At 42.7% G+C, this 19,767-nt stretch overlaps 1 protein-coding gene across 1 annotated transcript; it reads left to right on the forward strand.

The window, feature by feature from the left end:
- Positions 1-214: 214 nt before the first annotated feature.
- On the forward strand, positions 215-17,613 carry mRpL4 (mitochondrial ribosomal protein L4). The gene is made up of 10 exons (XM_075700005.1): positions 215-286; positions 489-585; positions 1,665-1,836; positions 4,563-4,614; positions 6,019-6,136; positions 8,099-8,205; positions 10,536-10,586; positions 11,014-11,072; positions 14,732-14,805; positions 17,375-17,613. Exons 1-10 carry the CDS (start codon positions 236-238, stop codon positions 17,521-17,523), a joined length of 930 nt encoding a protein of 309 aa, XP_075556120.1. The 5' UTR covers positions 215-235; the 3' UTR covers positions 17,524-17,613.
- Positions 17,614-19,767: the final 2,154 nt, after the last annotated feature.

Genomic DNA, 19,767 nt, shown 5'->3' on the forward strand with positions numbered 1-19,767 from the left:
CCGGCCACGGCGGCCGCATTTCGATGGGGACGAAAAGACCCCAGGTGGTCTGAATTAATTCGGAGTCACCACTACGGCGTGCCTTATAATCAGATGGTTGTTTGGCACGTAAAAACCCCATAATCTAATCTCGAACTGCAGTCCAACGTCAATTTAAAACCGAAACTGAAAAAAAAAACCTAAAATGTAGTCGTTGCACAATCCAATACAAAGGCAATCCGTAGCCAATTCGCGCATGATGGCTGCCGCCATGCGATGCGTCCTCGTGAGTTTTCGACTGGTTAAAGTAAGTTTATTTTCTATCATTCGCTTTATATTGTCTGTTGGTTACATCCACAAAGAATGCAATGGCTGTGTTTATGTCAGATTATTCGCCCCTGTCATATAATTCGAAGGGTGGGTTCTAACCGCCAAAGAAGTCAACTGCTGGTAAAACACGGATAGGTTGTCCGTGCTTAGCGAGAATATAGTTTCATGTTGTATTTCAGAATTCTGGTACACCTAGGGTCTTGAGTCAGAGATTATGCAGCCAAACTCCAGCGTCCGTGGCAGGGGAAGTGCCACTTCCAGCAGCTGACGGCGCAGGTAAGTGGTTCAAGGGGCTTTTAGCTCAGAAGAGTAGTTGCGCGTAGGCTGCAGGTGGTTATACATCATGTAGCTCACCCTGTCATTTCTGTCTACTTAAGCGTCTCGTTGCAAAGCTTTGAAACTCGTATGGAGAGAGCCTGACGATTCAGATGTAGCGCGAACGCCGATGCTCGGATGTGCTGTATCCCCGTTATTCTCGCTGCTAGCATTGATCTCTTTGGTCGCTTGCTTTGACCATCACATTTGCCTCAATATGAAGTTGCATGGCAGTTAGCACAACTGGAAGATCATTAATGCTATGTATTTATTAGGCTTGGCTCACTCATGAGAATGGCTTATAACGGGATTGAATTTAAGTTCGTGTTGGTTTTCGCTGCAATGGCCATTTCCTTTGTCGTCGAATAACTAGAAACAACACCATTTTGGTGCTCGGTGCTTCTGACTGAAAGAGAGAGAGTCATAAGGGAAAGCCAAGGAGGTTAACCAGGCTGGACCCAGTAGGCTACTCTGCACTGGGGAAGGGGATTGAAAGAGAAGGAAAAGAGCAGTTCACACTTTGCACTGCTACACACACAAGCATTGATCGCCGAATCAGTCATAGGCGGTCATACAGGCTTGTGGATTTCGAAAAACACAGCATCGCCGTTGTGGCCTTGCACATAGCAGACTGACTGAGAATGGCGAATCCGCCCTCTGAGGTTCCCACAGTTTTGGCTACATTGTGTAGAATATGCTCGCATACTTATAATATTGTCTCAGTGTGCTTGATTAGGCAAGCAGAAAACGTCACCTTGATATTGCCGCTGGTGAAAATATTTATCTGGAACCTGTGGGTGTAAGTGAAACCAGTGAATATAGTGTGTCAATGGTTGGAAAATAATTCAATAACCGCTGCCTTATTTTCATGTGGGACACTTTATATAGGCCAGGAGCTTGTATATCAAACAGTGACGCTTAGGCAGTTGCTTTTTATCATGACTATTGCTCGTAGAAATATACATACAGACACAGTATGTGTAAACATACACACATAACATTATCGCTAGCTGGCTTCTTAATGATACTCTGTTTGCTAGGACACACTACCCCATCAAGGCCGCCATTGCCGCTTGTGATAAAGCGAGAGCTTGCCTACCCGTCCAAGTTCACACCGAACAGGGAGGCATGGGTTGAAAACTTGGACACCATAGAATCAGAGAAGCTGGGCCTGATTCCACTTCACCCAAAAGTCTTTGGAGTATTTCCCAGGTGGGTGCTTGTTTTGCTGTTCATTGTAATGCATCAGTGGCCATGGCATTGTGCAGATGAACACATAGTCACTGTTTCCGACAGCTGTGGCTGCTTCCATGATGAGAGCAAAAAATACTCATTTACTTAAATTTGAGTGCATGTAAAAAAGCCACAGGTGATCAAAATTCATCCATAGCCCTCCGCTACAATGCCCTTCATAACTAAGCTGTTGCTTTGGCACATGAAACCCATGCAATCAGTCATGTGCTTGTTTTGTTGCTTTTGAAGGCTTGTTGTCTTAGCGCTGTTTTCTTTCATTACTCTCCTTTCTGTTATGGAGCAACAGAAGCCAGTTGTTGAGCTTGTCTACAGTAACAATACCTTGCTATAACGAAGTCATATCCAGCTCAAAAACCTTTTGTTGTCACATTGTAGTGATGTTGAAGAATCTCACTGCCAAAAGCCTGACTAAGCATTTGAACAATTCACTGGGTGAACCTGTGCGCCGAAGACAAGCATTGCTCAATGTACAACAAGCACAGTCATGGGTTGTTAAAATCTACACCTTGGGCCGAGTGCATCTGCTATTTATACATGAATCATGGTAAATTCCAGAATAATCACTGCATATGCTCGAGCATTCTAGAATGTACTGTATACAAACCGAATAAAATACAACAGGGAAATGTTGAAGTACAAGACGCCTATTGTGCAATTACTCGAGAGTGCCATGTCATGTCACTATCAGTCTGGTCACTAAACATGATGCAGACTCTGAATTAAGTGGGCAAGCCGTAATCATGTTGATGTCACATAAACTGGAGACAGTGAGCTGAAATCATGTTGATGTCACATGAACTGGACACTGGCAGTGAAAGAATATGCCTTAGTTCTTCCTAAATTGATGCTTTTCATTCTGTTGGTATAGTACAGCAGCATTCACATTAGGCTTAATGTGACTCTTTCACTAGAGAATCCACAACTTTCAGGGACCTCCGGATGTGTGCCAAGTGAAAAATCCGTAACAGTTAGAAACTGGTGAGAAACAACCACCGTCGAAAAGCCGAACACTGTACGCTTGATAATATCCAATCTTCATTATGCACTAATATTCATGACAAAAAAATTAAATTTTATTATATAGGATTATCTGATGTTTCAATGCGTAACATATCAAGGTTCGACTTTATAAGAAATTCACAGCCTGCATCATCGCTGAGAACAGTTGCAACTTTGAAATGCTTGTAGGCATTATGGTGCAACATGCACTTCATGCCACTGACAGTCAAGCCCCCTTAAAGGGAAGCTGAAGAGTCTGTCGAATTCAATAAGACGCTCATATACGGACGCGGGAACCTTATAAACCATGTAGGTAAAATTTGGGGGTTTTTTTTTTCCAATTAGGAGCGACGTAATCGTCGGTTGAAATTGCGCTGTAGCTCCGCCCCCCTTTGAGTGAGCGAGCGGAGCGCAGACCGGAAACCGCGGTGTTGTGACGTCAACTCTGCTTCGTTCCTTCGCAGCGTCCGCTACCGTGCCTGACCGCGCTTGTTTCTGCGTGCGTGCCGTCGTAATCTGCTTCGATCGACCCTGCATTCCTTTGTTGGTGCGTCTGCGTGTATGTAGAGTGGTAGTCAACGTGCATGGTAGTCAACGTGAGTGGTAATTAACGTAAGTGGTAGTCAACAGATGAAGGTCGCTACACGCACTGCATGAACCGGGAAGCTTTTCACGCGTTTAAATCGTCTTTGTAGATTGCCGACAGCTTTGGACAGCGCACAAATGCCGACGATCGCATCCCCGCTTACGTTCCACGAGGAGGCATGCAGGAACACAACACTACAGTTGTTTGACCGGAAACGAGCTCACTAGATCGGCGAAAGATCGGCGAGATCACTAGATCGCTTTGCAAAAAACATACTCACCAAAGAGCATTTCCAACACGAGGAGATCCCAAGACTTTGCTTTCGTTCGTGTCGAAAGCACTGCTCGCACCAGCATCGTTTGCTTCTTCGAGAGGCCGGCTCTTCGCAATTGGCTCGTACATGTAGGGAGTAACGCCGAACTCCTCAGGAAAACGCAGTCTCTCTAAATTTTCCATTACCGTCTCAGAAAAACAGCACCAAACTACCTGGCACCGCGCTTCATGTGTAGCGGCAGCGGTCGGCAGCGGCAGAGTTGACGTCACGAGGCGCACCGACCGATCACAGGCGGAAACGAGACGCGCGAGCTGGGCGTGTCCGCTGCTGCACTTTTCATCGAAATAAAATATATTTGCGCTTTCTTTCGCTCAATTTCAATACGATATTCGAATTCGGAGGGTTGAAAACCATTAGGTACAGATGTTCACTCATTTTTTCTGGAAAACCTTTCAGCTTCCCTTTAAAGGAATGCTTGGATAGTGGATAAGGTTACAGTGTGACCATCACTGTTTCAGCATGGCATGGTCCCTGTAGTTTATGTGGTAGGCAATGATGCTGGAAAAGAAGCAAGTATTTCACTGCATCAGTCATGTCAATAAACTGAGACAAGTTGTATAAAGGGTATTTGATCAACCTACACTTGTACAGTAATGGTTCTAAAACTTGATGCTGTCCTAATTTTGCTCCCAGGGGTGCAAAAGACCTCTGCGCTGATTAAATATGCGTGCTCTGTCATCCTAACTACAGTGAGAGCCAGTGATGTAGAAATATTTATTTATTTTTAATTTTTTCTGGGTACAATATGTTTATGGGCTCTTGCAGGATTGACACACTGCACTGGAACATACATTGGCAGCACTACTACCAGAAAGTCGTACGTGTCTTTTCAGCTGTTCTTGCTATACACGCTCTGTCCTGTGTACTTCAGAAAGCATTATTCAGGTCTTATTAACCGAAAAGAAAAAATAATGCAGCAACAAAGTGCACAGTGTAGTTTGGCTTCTATCGTGGGCATGTTAGTGCTTTTGTAATGAAATAATTATTTTGTTCACAATATCATCGCATAACTACTGAATTTTATAGTAAAGTGGGCTAATCAGATTGCAGTGCTTAGGCTTCCTTCTAAGGTTGCATTACCACAAGGTACCTGAAGTGCCCGGCTGTTTCAGCATCAGGTCAATGCAGGAGGCGCCATCTCCTCAAACCGTTTCAAGCACAACTTTCACTGCTGTGCTAAATTTAGAGGCTGTAAATTTAAGCTAGTTCAAAAATACATGGTGCTAACAATCTTGACGTGAAGCTACACAGCAGAAAAGATGACACACGAAGAGACAAGGGCTGCGATTTTGTAGCGATGCCTTTTCCCTATGCTAATGCCTTTCATGCTTTTCACATTCGTGAGTGGTCAAGAGATGCTCCTGAACATGGCCACTCCCGAACATGGCTGCTCACGAACGTGAAAAGCGCTGAAAGGCATTAGCATTGGGAAGCAGCATCATTACAAAATTGTGGCCAGGTAGAAACACTTAAATGTGTAGTACATTGCAGAAGAAAGACAGAACAAAAAATTTAACAAATTAGCAGATGTGTTTGCAAATATCACATGTTGTCATCTATTGCACCATTATTTCATTGTGCCATGCGCTGTTTCCATGAAGTTGCATTTGTCAGGCAGCTTGAACGATGCAACATTTGCACATTTAGCCCCTGCTTTATGCATAAAGTGTTTAAAGGCATACTGACATGATATTTCCGACTCTTCATTTTTTGCATTAAATGAAGGTGCAGGACCCTCTGAACTTCAGAAAAGAATACTTACAAGCCTTAGACCACCCTCAATAACTTAATGTAACAGTTCTTCTACAGCTAGTTTTGGTTTCGTTTCTAGTGTGTTGTGACCACTTTCTGCGTCATGATGTCCCGACACAGTATAAACTAAACCAGAACTGGCTGTATAAAAGCAATTATATTAAATTATTTAGGGCGGTCTGAGGCTTGAAAGTATTTCTGGGAGGTTTAGAAGTCTAGGACTTAAATTTAGCGTAAAGAAAATGAAAGTGTTATATATGATGTCAGATGTCATTACTCCTTTAATTAGGTTCGTTGATTATGGGTTCATACTGTGAACAGCACAAGGCATGGAGTCACTTGTTGCCATGTCAAATGTATGTGCAGTTAGAAATTGCAAGCAATTGAAAATTAAGTTTAAGCAGTTACAAGTCTGTGGCACTGTTTGCCAGCGTTTGTTTAGCATGGCTGTTGGCGGTGTGCCTTGCAGGACTGGACAACGACCGAGTCGCGTGCTGAACGCAGAGGCGGTGGCCGAAAGCCATGGCCACAAAAGGGCACTGGCCGGGCACGGCATGGCAGTATCCGGTCACCCTTGTGGAAAGGAGGCAAGTGTTGACCACATGCCCTGTCCAACAAGTCCACTCCTTCATGAGCTTCTTCAAGCACTTTAAAAGGTTACCAATAGTTATACCAGATCCTCAGTGTACAACGAAGGCTAAGCAAGAACCTAGACAAGACAAGTGCCTGTCCTTGTCTTGTCTACGATCTTGTTTAACCGTTGCACTGTGCACTCATTATAATGGATCACCAACTAGCCCAAACAGCCACTCTGATAAGTGATACCAGCAGCTTTTTTCTTCTTAGCCTTAATTTCTGAACTGAGCACGGGCCCTATCTTGAAAGCAATCTACAGTGGGTACAGAGTTCAGGCGCGCCAAGGGCTGATGGCTTTGTGTGTGCAGTGTTCTCGCTGCTTAGTTCACGCTCAACGCAGTATGATGGGTAAGAAGTAAGAAGCAGCACAAAGGACAATGCACTCTCTGGTGGTGCCGCTCTTTCTCACGCCAGCGCTTTGACAGCGAGTGTCTGCAGTCATCAAGTGAGATGTGGTCATGTTTGCCTGTGCATGCATGACACCATGCTTATTAAATTTATACGGCCAATAAAACTACTGTCTTTACTTCGTATAGCTGTCTAATAATTTGCTATCCCAATCGATGCTTCGCCTTTCATGCGAAACAGCGACATTTTCTATCGTCCCCTTTTTTTACAAGTGTGAGAAAAAGGTATTTCATTGCAAAGGAGTGATAGTACAAGAAGGTGTGGAGGAGAGGCAAAGCGAAGGTTACATGCGTGACATCAGCATGACCTCTATGCACAAATGAAAATGGGCTGCCAGATTCCGAAATAGGCGCTCATGTCTGTCTTCCTTCATGGTCACTATGCAACCAAGGGATGTGACATGTGACCCAATGATGGGTAATGACACACTGAAATCAGGACTGCTAAAACACCTGCTGCTTACAGAGTCCACATTGCAGCTGCTATTAGCTATCTGCCCAAGGTGAAAACCTACTAACATTTCATTTCCCTTAGGCACCCAGTCCCACAGCCTACTGGTCATTTGTGCTCTGCGATATTTTGTCTTGTCCAAGTACAGTCGACTTTGGCCCTAGCAGGGCCAATGAAATTAATCAAATTATCCGGTAGGTCGAATTGAACATGATACAAAAAGAAACTCCAAAACACACCGCTGATTCATTTGGCAGTGGTTGTTTTCCCGGTCCTAACATGCCCCTGAATTGAACTTGCATCACTCTTCATGTGTCTAAAGTAAAGAAAGATAACTTAAAAATGACAATAAAGCTCCTAGGCAAAGTAGAAATCTAATGCACATCCTAATTTTTAGAAGGAAAAACAGACAAGGGTCTCATGTGTTGCACGATGGCAGCGTTTCCCAAGTCAGCTTTGCTGCACGATTATATTGAAGTCATCTTGCTATAACACATTCACATTATGCCGGTAAAGCAAACAAATGCCTTGAAGGCAGTTTTTGTTTCATTGCCAATTGCACCATGCAGGCAATTTTCAGTCCAATTTTCTCGAAAAAAGAAAGTAAAATTGTGTAAATACCATAATGAGACATTCTGGGTTACGGTTATCACTTGAAGATCTTCCTAGGGCAGGTGGAAAATATGTGTTTTCGGTGGGTGGTCACCTTTGTTTAACACTTTCGATCTGCCCTAAGCTGCACCTAGACAGATCGCTAAAGGGGTCTCTGTAGGAGTCGAACGCGTGGGTGCTCACTGGCCAAGCTCAAATCATCCAGCAAGGGCCAATTTTAGGTAGGGTTTGAATTAACCCGAGTAGAAATAACGGAAGTCTACAGTAATTTGTTTTCCTCTCATGGTGTTGTAAGGAACATCATCTACCCAGTCTTGTCTTCAAATTCGTACTGCTCACCATCTAACTCTTAATTATATATGCTGGTCATGCTCATTTCGCACTGCAATTCAGCGAGTGCATGGCCCGCTGTGAAAAATGGACACTCGGAATTTGGTTTGCAGGTGGCGTAGCTCATGGACCTCGTGGACCTAGGACGTTCTACTACATGCTGCCATTTTTCCGGCGTGTCCAAGGTCTCACCACTGCACTTTCTGTCAAGTTTGCGCAGGTAGGTTGGCTAAGTGTAGACTGTTTAACACTGCCTCATATTTTTCCGGTATTATTTGTGCTTGACCACATCAAAAACTGACCGCATTGAGTCAATTTATATGTGTGCGTCTGAGCAAGAAGACATCAAAATTTTGTTATAGAGGGAAGAGTGTAGACCCTGTCAGAAATGCAATGTCTTTCAGAATGCTGTTTAATTCCTTCAGGCACCAATCACTTCTGTCCTAATAAAGTTTACCTTCACCAGATTTCTTACACTTTCAGAATCGTGAAAAGCATTGAGCTGCAGAACAGGCTAAGAATTTTTGCTTCTTCAGCGAGTTTTGTGAAGCTTACAGAATGTAGACTTCGTGTGAGAACTCTACAGAAACATCAGATACGAGAATATCAACTATTTCATGGCTAGCATACTTGGAAAGAACCTGTCCAGTGACTTGTAAAATATGCCTGACGTAAAAAATTGTACTGACACCGTACTGACACCGAGAGCTAGTGCTGCAAACCTCTGAAGCCAGTTTTTCTTCAAAAGTTTTCCTAAATTTCCTTACATTTTTGGGACGTGGGGCTGTTCAGTTTGTCAATATACTGTAGTTTCTGTAAAGATATATTCTTGTGTTATGCAAATAGACTGTAAATTTAACCTTACTATGACACTAAGCATGGTTAAGTCTGAGCACCATTCTGCATGAAGGAAAATCAAGACAACTTGTTCACCTTCTGGCTTTGGAGAGTACATTCATACCAAAAAGATATTAAATAGTATTTGAGTGAAAAATTAGTGCACCAATTCAGTAGTTTCATGAACTATCAGAAGCTGGAAACTCACTCCACCTTATCAGAGATGCTACTGTGGGCTGTGCCGTAAGTTTCTCGTGATAAATTAAGGTATCAAACTCGGCTAGTCAAAAATGTTGTTGGCTGTTGTAGGGTTATGTGGATACCTAACAGGTCTCGGGTCCTTCGATATTGCCAAAAGTCTGTGTCAAAAGAGCTTCTATGCTGAAGAAAAGTGCAAGTAAATGAAAGAAGTACAGCAGTAGGACTTAATGCATATCGCATATATTTTCTACATGAAAGCATAGTTTTATGCCACAAGCTTGCTAAACCCACTTTCACTAGTTCTTGGTGGAGGTTAGTGCACAGTGTGCCGTGTTTTTATTCTAATTAGTTTGACTTAGCACTTGCCAATGCCTTGTATTTGTTTGAATTAGACATCAAGAAGGAAACTTCTGTTCACATCATCCCATAAGACACTTGACATCTCTGCATGTGTGATTTACTCAGAAAAAACAAAAGAAACTGCTGTCATTGTGAATGCCACTTGCTAGCAGGGAATGAAACTGCATGGACTGGTTTCACCACCACTTGGCTGCTAGACGTCCAGACAAGCCAAGCAAACAACAAAATGGCTGGTGCTAAACAATGTGGTATGCTTTGGAAAGCGACCATGTTGTACCAAAACTATGCACCCTTCTGTGGTTCAATGTTTGTCGTACTCGCCAGATTGTGTCGCTTCACACTTTCACCTTTTCCTTGAGAGAAGGAAGGGGCTCGCTGGGGTTTGTTTTACCTGCTAAATGACATCTTGCAAGTCACAACTTTCTATTTAGAGGGCCAACCTTCCAAATATATTTCTGCGAGAATCCGAGCACTAGAAAGCTGCTGGGTCAATTGCATGGCAGCAATAGAGTAGTCTGCATTGAAAAGCAACTCGTGTCTGTACTCACAGACGTTCTCGGAAAATAAAGGAAAAGCTATGTATGCAGGCTAAGCACATGCAAGTAAGTGCACTCCTGATAAAATTCCCACATTCTCAACCACGTTAATTTAAGCTGGGAAAGAGAGAACATAATCGTCATACTTACAACAGGGAAATAAGACAATACACTGCCGAGTGTTAAATCTGGCTTATTTTTCCTCTAGTCTCTTCCGCTTTGGGCAAATGCAAAACCATCGCTCGTTCTGTGTTTGTTCCAAGAAACCAAAAGCATTCATGCATACACTTTGCCCCAGTAGCTTTCCTTTCATTGCCACAGAATGGTGTCCATGAGTATAACATCAGCCTTTTTTAGCCCTAGTATATGGGCCTGCCCCAATTGCAGGCTGATATTAGAAACTTAGACTGTTGGAAAAGAAACTAAGAATAACGAAGGTTTACTCAAATACATGCTCACCTGGAACAAGCTTTGGCAGTGGACTTATGGACAGTTTCATTATCTCCCATTGAACAACTTGACAACCTTGCTTTTGTTGTCGTTTTGCTTCTAGCTCCGGTTATTTTTATTGCAGTGAGGAAGAAGTCGCTGACTCCCAGTTTTTCTCTCTGTTCAGGATGACCTGAAGGTAGTTGACAGCCTGGATGTTCCCACCAATGACTCCAAGGTAAGTCTTACTACATCGAGGTTTACCGTGTAACACCTCTTGAAAGTCCAATTTCATGATTGTTGGAAAAACAGGCTTTACTAAGCATGTTTAAGATTGACAAGAAAAAGAACTGAACTATGTGCTTAATATACACTGATGGGCTAGTTGGTGAGCTGTGATATTGATGCACACTTGAAATAGACATTTTCACGTACGCACGAAAAAGGACATACACAGGCACTGAAAGTTGTCAAAAGAGCTAAGCAGGCGAAGGACTAAAACAGATATATCTGATAACTTTTGGTTGAGAACTTACGCAGGCTCAGTCTGTGATTGTTTGTATTTTCAACCAAGAGATTTGGATATTACATACTATGAAAGCATCTTTCTTCTTGAGATGCATGCAACAACAGAAGCCACACGCACTGCGTTTTCTCTGTTTCAGTATCTGCTGAAGCTTGTGGACGAAAGGTTCTGGGGTCCTTCGGTGCTATTCGTGGACAAGTGAGTTGTTTATGGTGCAGGGACTTCAGCTTTGAAGTCTTGCTTCCCTCTTTCCAATTTCGTAAAATGCCTTTTAGCCACGAATTCCCAGCTGGCAGCCCTATCTTTGCTGCCTCAAATACTCATGTAATAGTTCTGGTACTTGATCAACTTTCAAAAAAAAAAGTGCCAAGCTGACTTTCCCACCATGCACATTGCACAGAAGATGGTACATAGCTGAGTCATTGCTTAAAATTCAGGATGCTGTGTGTTCTCCCGAAGCGAAACAGTTCAATTTCTGTAATAACACAATACATAAGTAACACTATCAGGTTTTTAATTTAAATGCTATTTATTAGCAATGTATTGCTGAACAGTTTTCAGATCTTTAAATAAGAAAATTTCAGCAAGAATTATTACTTATGCTAATTAATGCTTTTAATTTGGATAATTAGTGTTCCTGGGGCAACACGGACTCTTCATCGCTGCCACTGCCCGTTGAACGCACCTCGTAATCAACATCAAGGTCCTCTGAATCAAAGTTCATACGAAGTTCTTGAATTACTGCTTTGTTAAAAAAAATGCATGGGCCAAGCACCGCTCTGCCATGTCGGAAAATGAGCGGCGCGAGCAACACCGACAGTCAATAAGCTTTGTCACACCATCTGTCATGTAAAAACAAAACCTACCATAAAATTTTAGTTTAGTCAACTTCTATGTAGATAGCACAATCGATCTGCGGATGTTTCCCCAGTGATCTAGGACACAGCAAGGGAGTTCGCAATGGTGGCCAGACAAGAACACTCGGGCACTACACTTGAAAGTTTGGAACACTCATTAATTTGCAGCTAGTGCATAGTTCTTGTGTTCCTGTACCTCTTCCTATCATGTTTAACCCACGGAAGCAAGGACAACCCACTGGCTTCTGAGTAACCCTTTGAGGGTCGATGCCGTAAATATACGGCGCCGCGAACAGGTCCGAAAATGGTCGATGCCGTATATTTACGGCACCGTCTGTACGTTTAAAATGCGCGCTAATTTCCTAACTTTTTCTTGCCTGGCGTGTGCTGCCACTATGTGGGATTACATGGAATATTTTTCTCTCGTCTCTCTCTTTCGGTTTTCGTTGTATAGTTCTTTTTTTGCTCCGGAGCGTCTGCTACCGCTCGCGCACATTGGTGCCTTCGCGGGCGCGCGGCGGTTAGTTTTGGTTTTGTCCCGCATGCGTTTTTGGCTTCTTTCGCTCGCGAAACTGATGGCTATCTCGTTCTTATCACTCAAAGGGTGACCGTCTGTTACTCGCTCGTTTGTTACTCCCCAAGGTCCGCATACGAAGGATGCGGCCGTGCATGCGTTTCCTTTTTTGGCACTTTATTCAGAAGTTTCCTCCCACGGCTGCTCAGGGAAGCAGTACCCAGAGGAGGTGCCACGTCTGCGCCAACACCACTCGGCCGCAAAAATATCGCACGGACACAAGGTACATGTGCGCTGAGTGCAACAAACCGCTCTGTATGGAGCCATGCTTCAAGGACTAGCACACGCTGAAGAAATATTAGTGCAAGAGGAACATTTGAGACTTGCGAAAAATTTTCGTGTGCGCATTCTTCTTGTGTATTTTTCTCGTGTGGACATTGTATGTAACAATGCGCCCATTTTTTAAAATTCTTATAGCTTTATTTGCTATTCTTTGATGTTTTTCATGAATAAACAGTACATATATGCCAATGCAAAACATTTTTTCTCACTTTACGGTCACCCTAGAAAAATTACGGTAAATGTTTTTCGAAATAGGTCCCTCTGAAGAATTTAAATCTGCAATAAAGAAAATCGACCCTGGGTGGTCGCATATGGCGAAAAAAATCGACCCTCAAAGGGGTAATCACCGTTCTGCCAATCTGCTGGCAGCCATATTTTGGGCAATTCTGCATTGCGAAAAAGCCAGTTTAGCACTTTTCTAAAGCATCTATTGAAGGTGGAGTGCTGTATTCTCCTATTATAATTATTTCTGTCTTAATTATAATTGACACAAATTGTCCAATCTGGAAAAAAAGATAGTCCTCTCATAAACTTTACATATCATCAGCGGAAGCAGCCTATTACAGTCGCCGACCAATTTTCCGGACTCCGAAAATTCAGACATGCCCGATTATTCGGTCAGCTTCGCGGCACCGCCATTCTCCCCATAGACCATAATGTATAACAACTGCCGAAAGTTCGGACACCTTGCAACCTCTCGTCTGATTTTTTGGACACTCCTTGAGCCAACTCGACCGAGGGCATCATGCACCGACTCTGACCGGCGCATAGTTCGACTTGCTGAACGCCATTTTTGTTTTGAACGGAGCCTCTTTGCTGCCCGACGAAGTGGCGCTACTGGAAATCCCCGCTCATCATCATCGTTTCTGCCTGTTTCGATAGAGTAGCCGTACATCAGTTCTGGTTTCAGCTTAGTAAGCCATGTCAAGACAATCCAGCGGCTGATTTGTTTCTTTCGCGCACGACGCCACTGCGAGCAGGCCAGGTTTTTCGTTTGTGCGACTGGTGTCGGCACGGTGGTGTTTGCTTTGTATGCTGTGTCGAGGTTTCGGTGATCCAACGCGGCGTACAGAAACATCGCGTCAAGTGTCTAATGGCGCCGACAGTGCCCGCGCAGACTGCGCTGGGGAACGCCGGAAAGTGGGTGCCGGGAGGCCTAAGATTTGTCGCCTTCCAATGTGCTCCCTACTGACGCGGAAAATGTTCTGCCGAGACCTGCGCAGTGGTTGCATTGCGATTCCGGACACCGTCTCATTTGACAGTTTCACAGGTGCTGACACTGCTGTACTGACATGCGCAGAACTTGACGACGGCAAGATCATTCGTCAGGTTTCTGCTGCACCGCCGGACGATGACTCTGAGTCGGAAGATGGCGCACCATGTGCTACGCTGCCGTCGCATGCGGAGCGTGCACAAGCAGTGACTGTGCTTTCAGCCGCCTATAGTGACCGTACGACCCTCTCCGAGATTCAGGCTTATCTGATTGCACGTAAACGGAACAGCATGCAACGGCGTACTCACGATTTCTTCAAGCCTACTGCCGAGCCCGAATAAGTGCGTGAAATAAAGGATTTCATTTTTTTTTCTTAATCTGCTTTTTCAGACACCTGTTTATTCGGACATTTCCGCAGTCCCCGTGAAGTCTGAATAAACGGTTGGCGACTGTATGTGAATTATGTATTCTGGTAGAATATCAAAGGAAGCTTGCAATTAATAGCATGTCTGTATCCAGTTAAAATAACCACTTTGATGTTAGAGTTGCTTGTTAAAAGCAAGCTTTTGTAGCCACTCAAATATCTCTGGTTCGTGTTTACTCAAGGTTAACATGGCCATACTCGGCAGGAGTGCCCCATAACTGTTCCAAGGTGCACCACAGATTCAGCCAAGGCAATCTTAAAAGCAGAGCTTCATTTTAACATTTTTCAGAGTGCTCCACTTTGCTTCGAACATGACATTTAAATTTTACTGTTACCGAAGCAGTTTTGCTTACAACATGTAGTGCTTCCTATTATTGTGGAATTTACTAGAGGCTCATACAACTTCGGATAGCTGCTTACATCTAAAAACACAGAGCTTTATCAGCAAAGTTTTAACATTGCAAATATGTGATAGTTATTAGTTTATGTTTTGTCTTTCTTTTCCAGCACGGATTACGTCTCTGAAAACATAGCTCTGATTTGCGATGAAGTGAAGCACTTCAACATAATGCCTGTTTATGGTGAGTGTCTATTCATTCTCTGCATTTGCATGGCGTATAATGCCTGCCAGATGTGTTCTACTTCATGAGTCGCTGGCCCTAAGGAATAGTGTCTTGTATTTAGAAAGCTCCATCACAAACAATTTTCTGCAGTGATGCCACAACGCACAGTTTGCTCAGGATCTGACAAGAAATGTGATTGTTAAGAAATGTATCACGAGCCAATGTGATTACCATATTCACTAAACTTTCCTATGGTGTTTTTTTAATGTTCGTTTTTTTCTAAGTAGCATCGGTATATCCTATCAGGCACAGCAAGAGCAATGACACTTTGACCAATTACACACAGCAGACTTCCATTAATTCGACCTGGGACCAGTTGTTTAATCAAGCTGTCTGGCAGGTTGAATCAAAAGACAAAAAAAGATATCCAAGCAAGCCTCTGCTTCATTTGAAGCGCATAAAATATTTATGATCTGATAGAAAACAATGTACATTTAAATCTAACATGCGCCTGATTGTACTATAACACAAGAAATCTAGCCTGCCTCCAATTCTAGCAGTCAGAAACAAGCCAAGCTTACCTGCTAAACCTGCAGAGTTTACCTTCACAGAATTATAATTTATTTGCGTTTAGTTGTCGTTAGTCTCAAAAAGCTTTTTGTCACTGTCTGTAGACCACAGCGTGTCGCCCTCCTAGACTGACCGCTTTGTCAGTTCAGAAAAAAAGAGAAAAGACTCCGAAGCTCCAAAAACATAGTGCAACTCTGTTGCTGCTAGCTTAGCATTTAAGATAGCTTATCTTTCAATTGAACTTTTGTAACTAAAGCCTGAAACTGGTGCACCCACCGTTGCCATCCTGCACAGATACTTTTTCTACCACTATATTGTAATGACAGTCACAATGACAATAGGCTGTTGCTGAATGTAGTTTTGGTTTCGTATTAAATTGTAATGTGCAGGCAATTTTTCGGCAAATTTTTTTGGGAAAAAGGGCACACATTATAATTGAGTAAAAGCAGTAATCACCTGGTCTCTTTGGCCATACTTGAACTTTGTGCCACAAAACATCACATTCATCATCATCAGTATCACCTGTTGTGAGGTACCACTTTCATTTCAGAATCTGCCAGAGACAGGCAGAAAATTGGTGTTTTCAATTTGCTATAATGTGTATTTAATGCATTCACTTTCCCCTAGCACTACCACAACAAGCACTGCAGCCATTGGGGTATTGGGGTCACATGCATCCATGCCGACCAGTCAAGTTCAAATTATCCGGCAAGGCCAATTTCAGGACCAAAATATTGTTTTGGCTCACAGAAACGTATTGACACTGGCTAGGATCTTTGCTCAGGATCAAATTAACCCAAAAATTAAATTTACAGACACCTATGCTTTATTCTAAATGTCCTCAGTAGCACGTAAACTTCTTTGAAGGATACTGCATTAGAGAACATATTGATCATGGACATGGGGGACCTCGGTGCAAGAATCATTCATGGCCTCAGTGTACTGTAGTACATAAGTAGTTTTAGTGGCGTGTTGTTTTTAATAAGTAGGACAACTTTGACGACAGTTGGATTGCACAGTGATGGTGTGGCATTGAAATATGTTGCATGTCTGAGACGTGCTTTCACTGATGTATTTTTCTTTTTTTTTTTTTTGCGTGGAGATATAATAGTTTCTTCAAGGTTTTGCAGTCACGTGGTAACCTACAGCTGAGCTAGTTCGTCTCTACACATGCTGTCAGTAGCCTACACTTCTTGCTGCCTCTTGCGAGTTCATGCAACAAAGACTATTTCTGTGATGCACGTAAATCCGCTTGCATTTTAATGTTATGCTTGATCACTCATGGAAGCTTTGCTAATTGGCTCAGTTTTGCGTATCAACATTATAAAGCTATGCTCAGGCTCTTTTGAAGCAGCGGATTACAGAACAAATGACTTGTTGCACATTCTGCATGTTCTACATGCAGCATGCCACTACTAGTTGATTTTAGCTGCTGAGCTAGCTGTCTCTCAGCTTTGCACATTAGGTTTAGCTGCATCTCCAAGCACATAAAGAAAGAAATTACTAAAGTAGGTGGATCAGCAAGTGATGCTTTGGCAAAGGTAACTGAATGTTGCCAGAAACTATGAAACATCTCATCCATACAGGAGGCACTATAGCATGCATTCAAATGATAGATACACCTGCATTATGAATTCACCCCTGACCTAGCATTCAGAAAAATATGGTGCATTTGTTATGCTAGCAAATGTGGTATCTCCACTAAAAATACCCGTGGCAAAGTGTAAGCACTTTGAGACTTTCGTCATCTGTGACTGGCAGCGCAAGAAAGAGAAAATTTCATCAGTTCACAGACTTTTCTGTTTTGGCCTCCATTGCCACGCTCAGCCTACTAAGGATTGGTCACCATTGCTTAGCTTTTATACACCAGCTAGCTGGTTGCATCTTTGATTGACAGTGGCAGCTCAGTCAATGCTTTCTCTGAAGTTTAACTGTCCGTAAAACAGATGCTGCATTGCTCTTGTTGCAATTATTTTACGTTCTTGTACCATTGGGTGAATTCTTGTTATTCCTGCAGGACTCAACGTACACAGCATGTTGAAGCATGACACGCTTGTTCTGACGCTCTCTGCTGTCGAGGAAATCGAGAACAAGCTTCTCTTTCAGATGAACAGAACTGATGGCAAAGAGGTAGCGCAGCGAGACCACAGAAGGCCCTACTTGTAAATTGTCCCATTTTCTGAATCTTCATTGTAGGTACTACACCGATAAATTTAGACATTCATATGAAAAATAAATGTGCAGGTTTCAAATTTCTGACTATGTACTGTCCTGTGTGATATTTTAGTCAACTGAGGTTTGCTTGTGACCTAGAACAGCGACTGTAACTGCATAGGCACACTGCATAGGCACTGCATGTTCTATAGACCCATTTTAGTGCCTTTCTACAACCTGTTGCTGAGCATGGCGTCGCAAGTTTGATTTCAAGCCATGGTGGCCAGTGAATGCAAAATCATCTATGTAGATTTAGGTGCACATTAAAAAAACACTAAATTGGTTAGGCTGATAAAGTATTATATCAAAACATTTTTGTTAATTTCATGTCAAACCTCAATATAACAAACACTAATTTAAACCAATTTAACCTGAAGTGTTTCTTGCCAATACATCAGCATGTAACAATTATGTGATTATGTATAATGAATATTGGATACAGTGAAGGTACTATTTCTGTGTTGAATGTGGCTTCAGTATAACGAGGCTCAACTGCAATAGGTTGATTATTAGCAGAAATAGTCAAGTTCAAAGTTCCATGTATTTGAATTTCACACCAAAACACCAGTGTTAGTTAGTCCATGTGACATCACAGATTGCAATGTATTTCTTTAAATCTCACTAACCTCAGTGTTTGGCTCTCTTAGAATACAATATATAGTCCACCTTTGCTGATGAAATATTAACTAGGCCCTAGCAGATGCCGTCAAAAATCCATGACCTACTGATGTGGGAACTTCAACGGGGCGTCACCACGTCTTGTTTTTGCATCTTTTCCGGCTTACACCAAGCTTCTTCTTGCAGTAACCGTGGCTTTTTCAGTATTGCCGAATACAGAAAGGTAATTTACTAATACAGCTTGAATTATTATTTTTTTTTTTTTTTCGTTAAAAGAGCCCGAGTTGGTCAAAATTAAGCCAGAGCTGTCCACATCATGTTTACTTGGGAATTCCAATTTACATCTTTTGCATAAAAGCAAACATTTAGAAAGTTCAGAGGAAGAAAAGCTCGACACATTGTTCATGAATCTGATCACGGGTTGTGGCAACTTCTGCATGCAGTAATAGAATTTAAGATTCAATGATGCCATTTACAGCCGTAACAGGGGGAAATATGACAGCAAATTCTTTTATGGGCGATTATTTTTGCATATAAGAAAGGTAAAGAAGGGAAAATTTATCTAGGAAACGACAGATGTCAGCCTGAGGTAGACTTCTTTGGCCTTGCAATAGAAAAAGGTGCACAAAAGATAAAGAAAGAGCACTGTGCCCAGTGACAGTCATGACAGAAGGCATGCATAAATATACAGTTGCTTGACGGATGCATTGATCACAACTTTGTGTCAAGGCCGATGCTGCGCAGGAATGGTGCATGCAATGCATGGCATGTTACTTGTGTAGGGTAAATGTACGAGCTCAAAGTGTATTGATTAAGCTTTGTTGTGCTCGAGCACCTCAGTGATAAAACATGCAGACTCGACGCAATCTATGAAAAGCAAAGCTGTAGCTAGGTGGTTTAATGCCGTACAGCAAACGGCATTGCGTACAATGGTGTTTACTTTCATGCCATGCAACGTGTAATCCTGCGCAATGTTTATGTTTATGCAGTGCACAGGTCACAACTTTAACCTCGCCCATTTGTTACATTTGTGCACTACCCTGTTCACAAGCTACGCTAAAATGTAAACATCAAATCAGGTAGACGCTTAGTGTGAGGGGTTTATGCATCAATGTCACGAGGTCGAAGGCAATGTATGATGCTTGCATAGACTCTCTACTTCTTGTGTCACACTGGCACATACCCGTTCTGGAGGATTGGTCAAGAATGGACACACACACCTAGTAGCACATACCAAACGGCTAAATCAAAAGAAAAGGAAGTACATATGTCAAAATAAGCCATCAAACATGGTGTGCTATTTTATTAAAGGCTCCCTAGGCCCCATAGCAAATTTTGGATATACGCTGAAAATTGTTACATGTCCTCTAGGGGGCGTTCTGCCGCAAAAGTGTTTCAAATCGGCTGATTAATAGCCAAGATATAAACATTTCAGTGCCGCGAACCCATGATTTCAGAAGGTGAGCTCCACTGCATAGCGAGACGCTCTCTCCACTCGCATCGTCTAGCCTCAGCGAGCAAAATTCCTTCCCTGCGTTCTCCCATATTGGACCTAGAGGATCGCGTGACACACACGCC

This window comes from Dermacentor variabilis, chromosome 7, assembly GCF_050947875.1.
Source record: "Dermacentor variabilis isolate Ectoservices chromosome 7, ASM5094787v1, whole genome shotgun sequence".
Lineage (NCBI taxonomy): Eukaryota > Metazoa > Arthropoda > Arachnida > Ixodida > Ixodidae > Dermacentor > Dermacentor variabilis.

Excerpts from the sequence above, each read along its gene's own strand:
- mRpL4 (XM_075700005.1), top strand. The coding sequence starts at position 236 with ATGATGGCTGCCGCCATGCGATGCGTCCTCGTGAGTTTTCGACTGGTT. Across the intron at positions 287-488 it reads TGAGTTTTCGACTGGTTAAA|AATTCTGGTACACCTAGGGT; the intron begins GTAAGTTTATTT and ends GTTGTATTTCAG. Across the intron at positions 10,587-11,013 it reads TTCCCACCAATGACTCCAAG|TATCTGCTGAAGCTTGTGGA; the intron begins GTAAGTCTTACT and ends TCTCTGTTTCAG.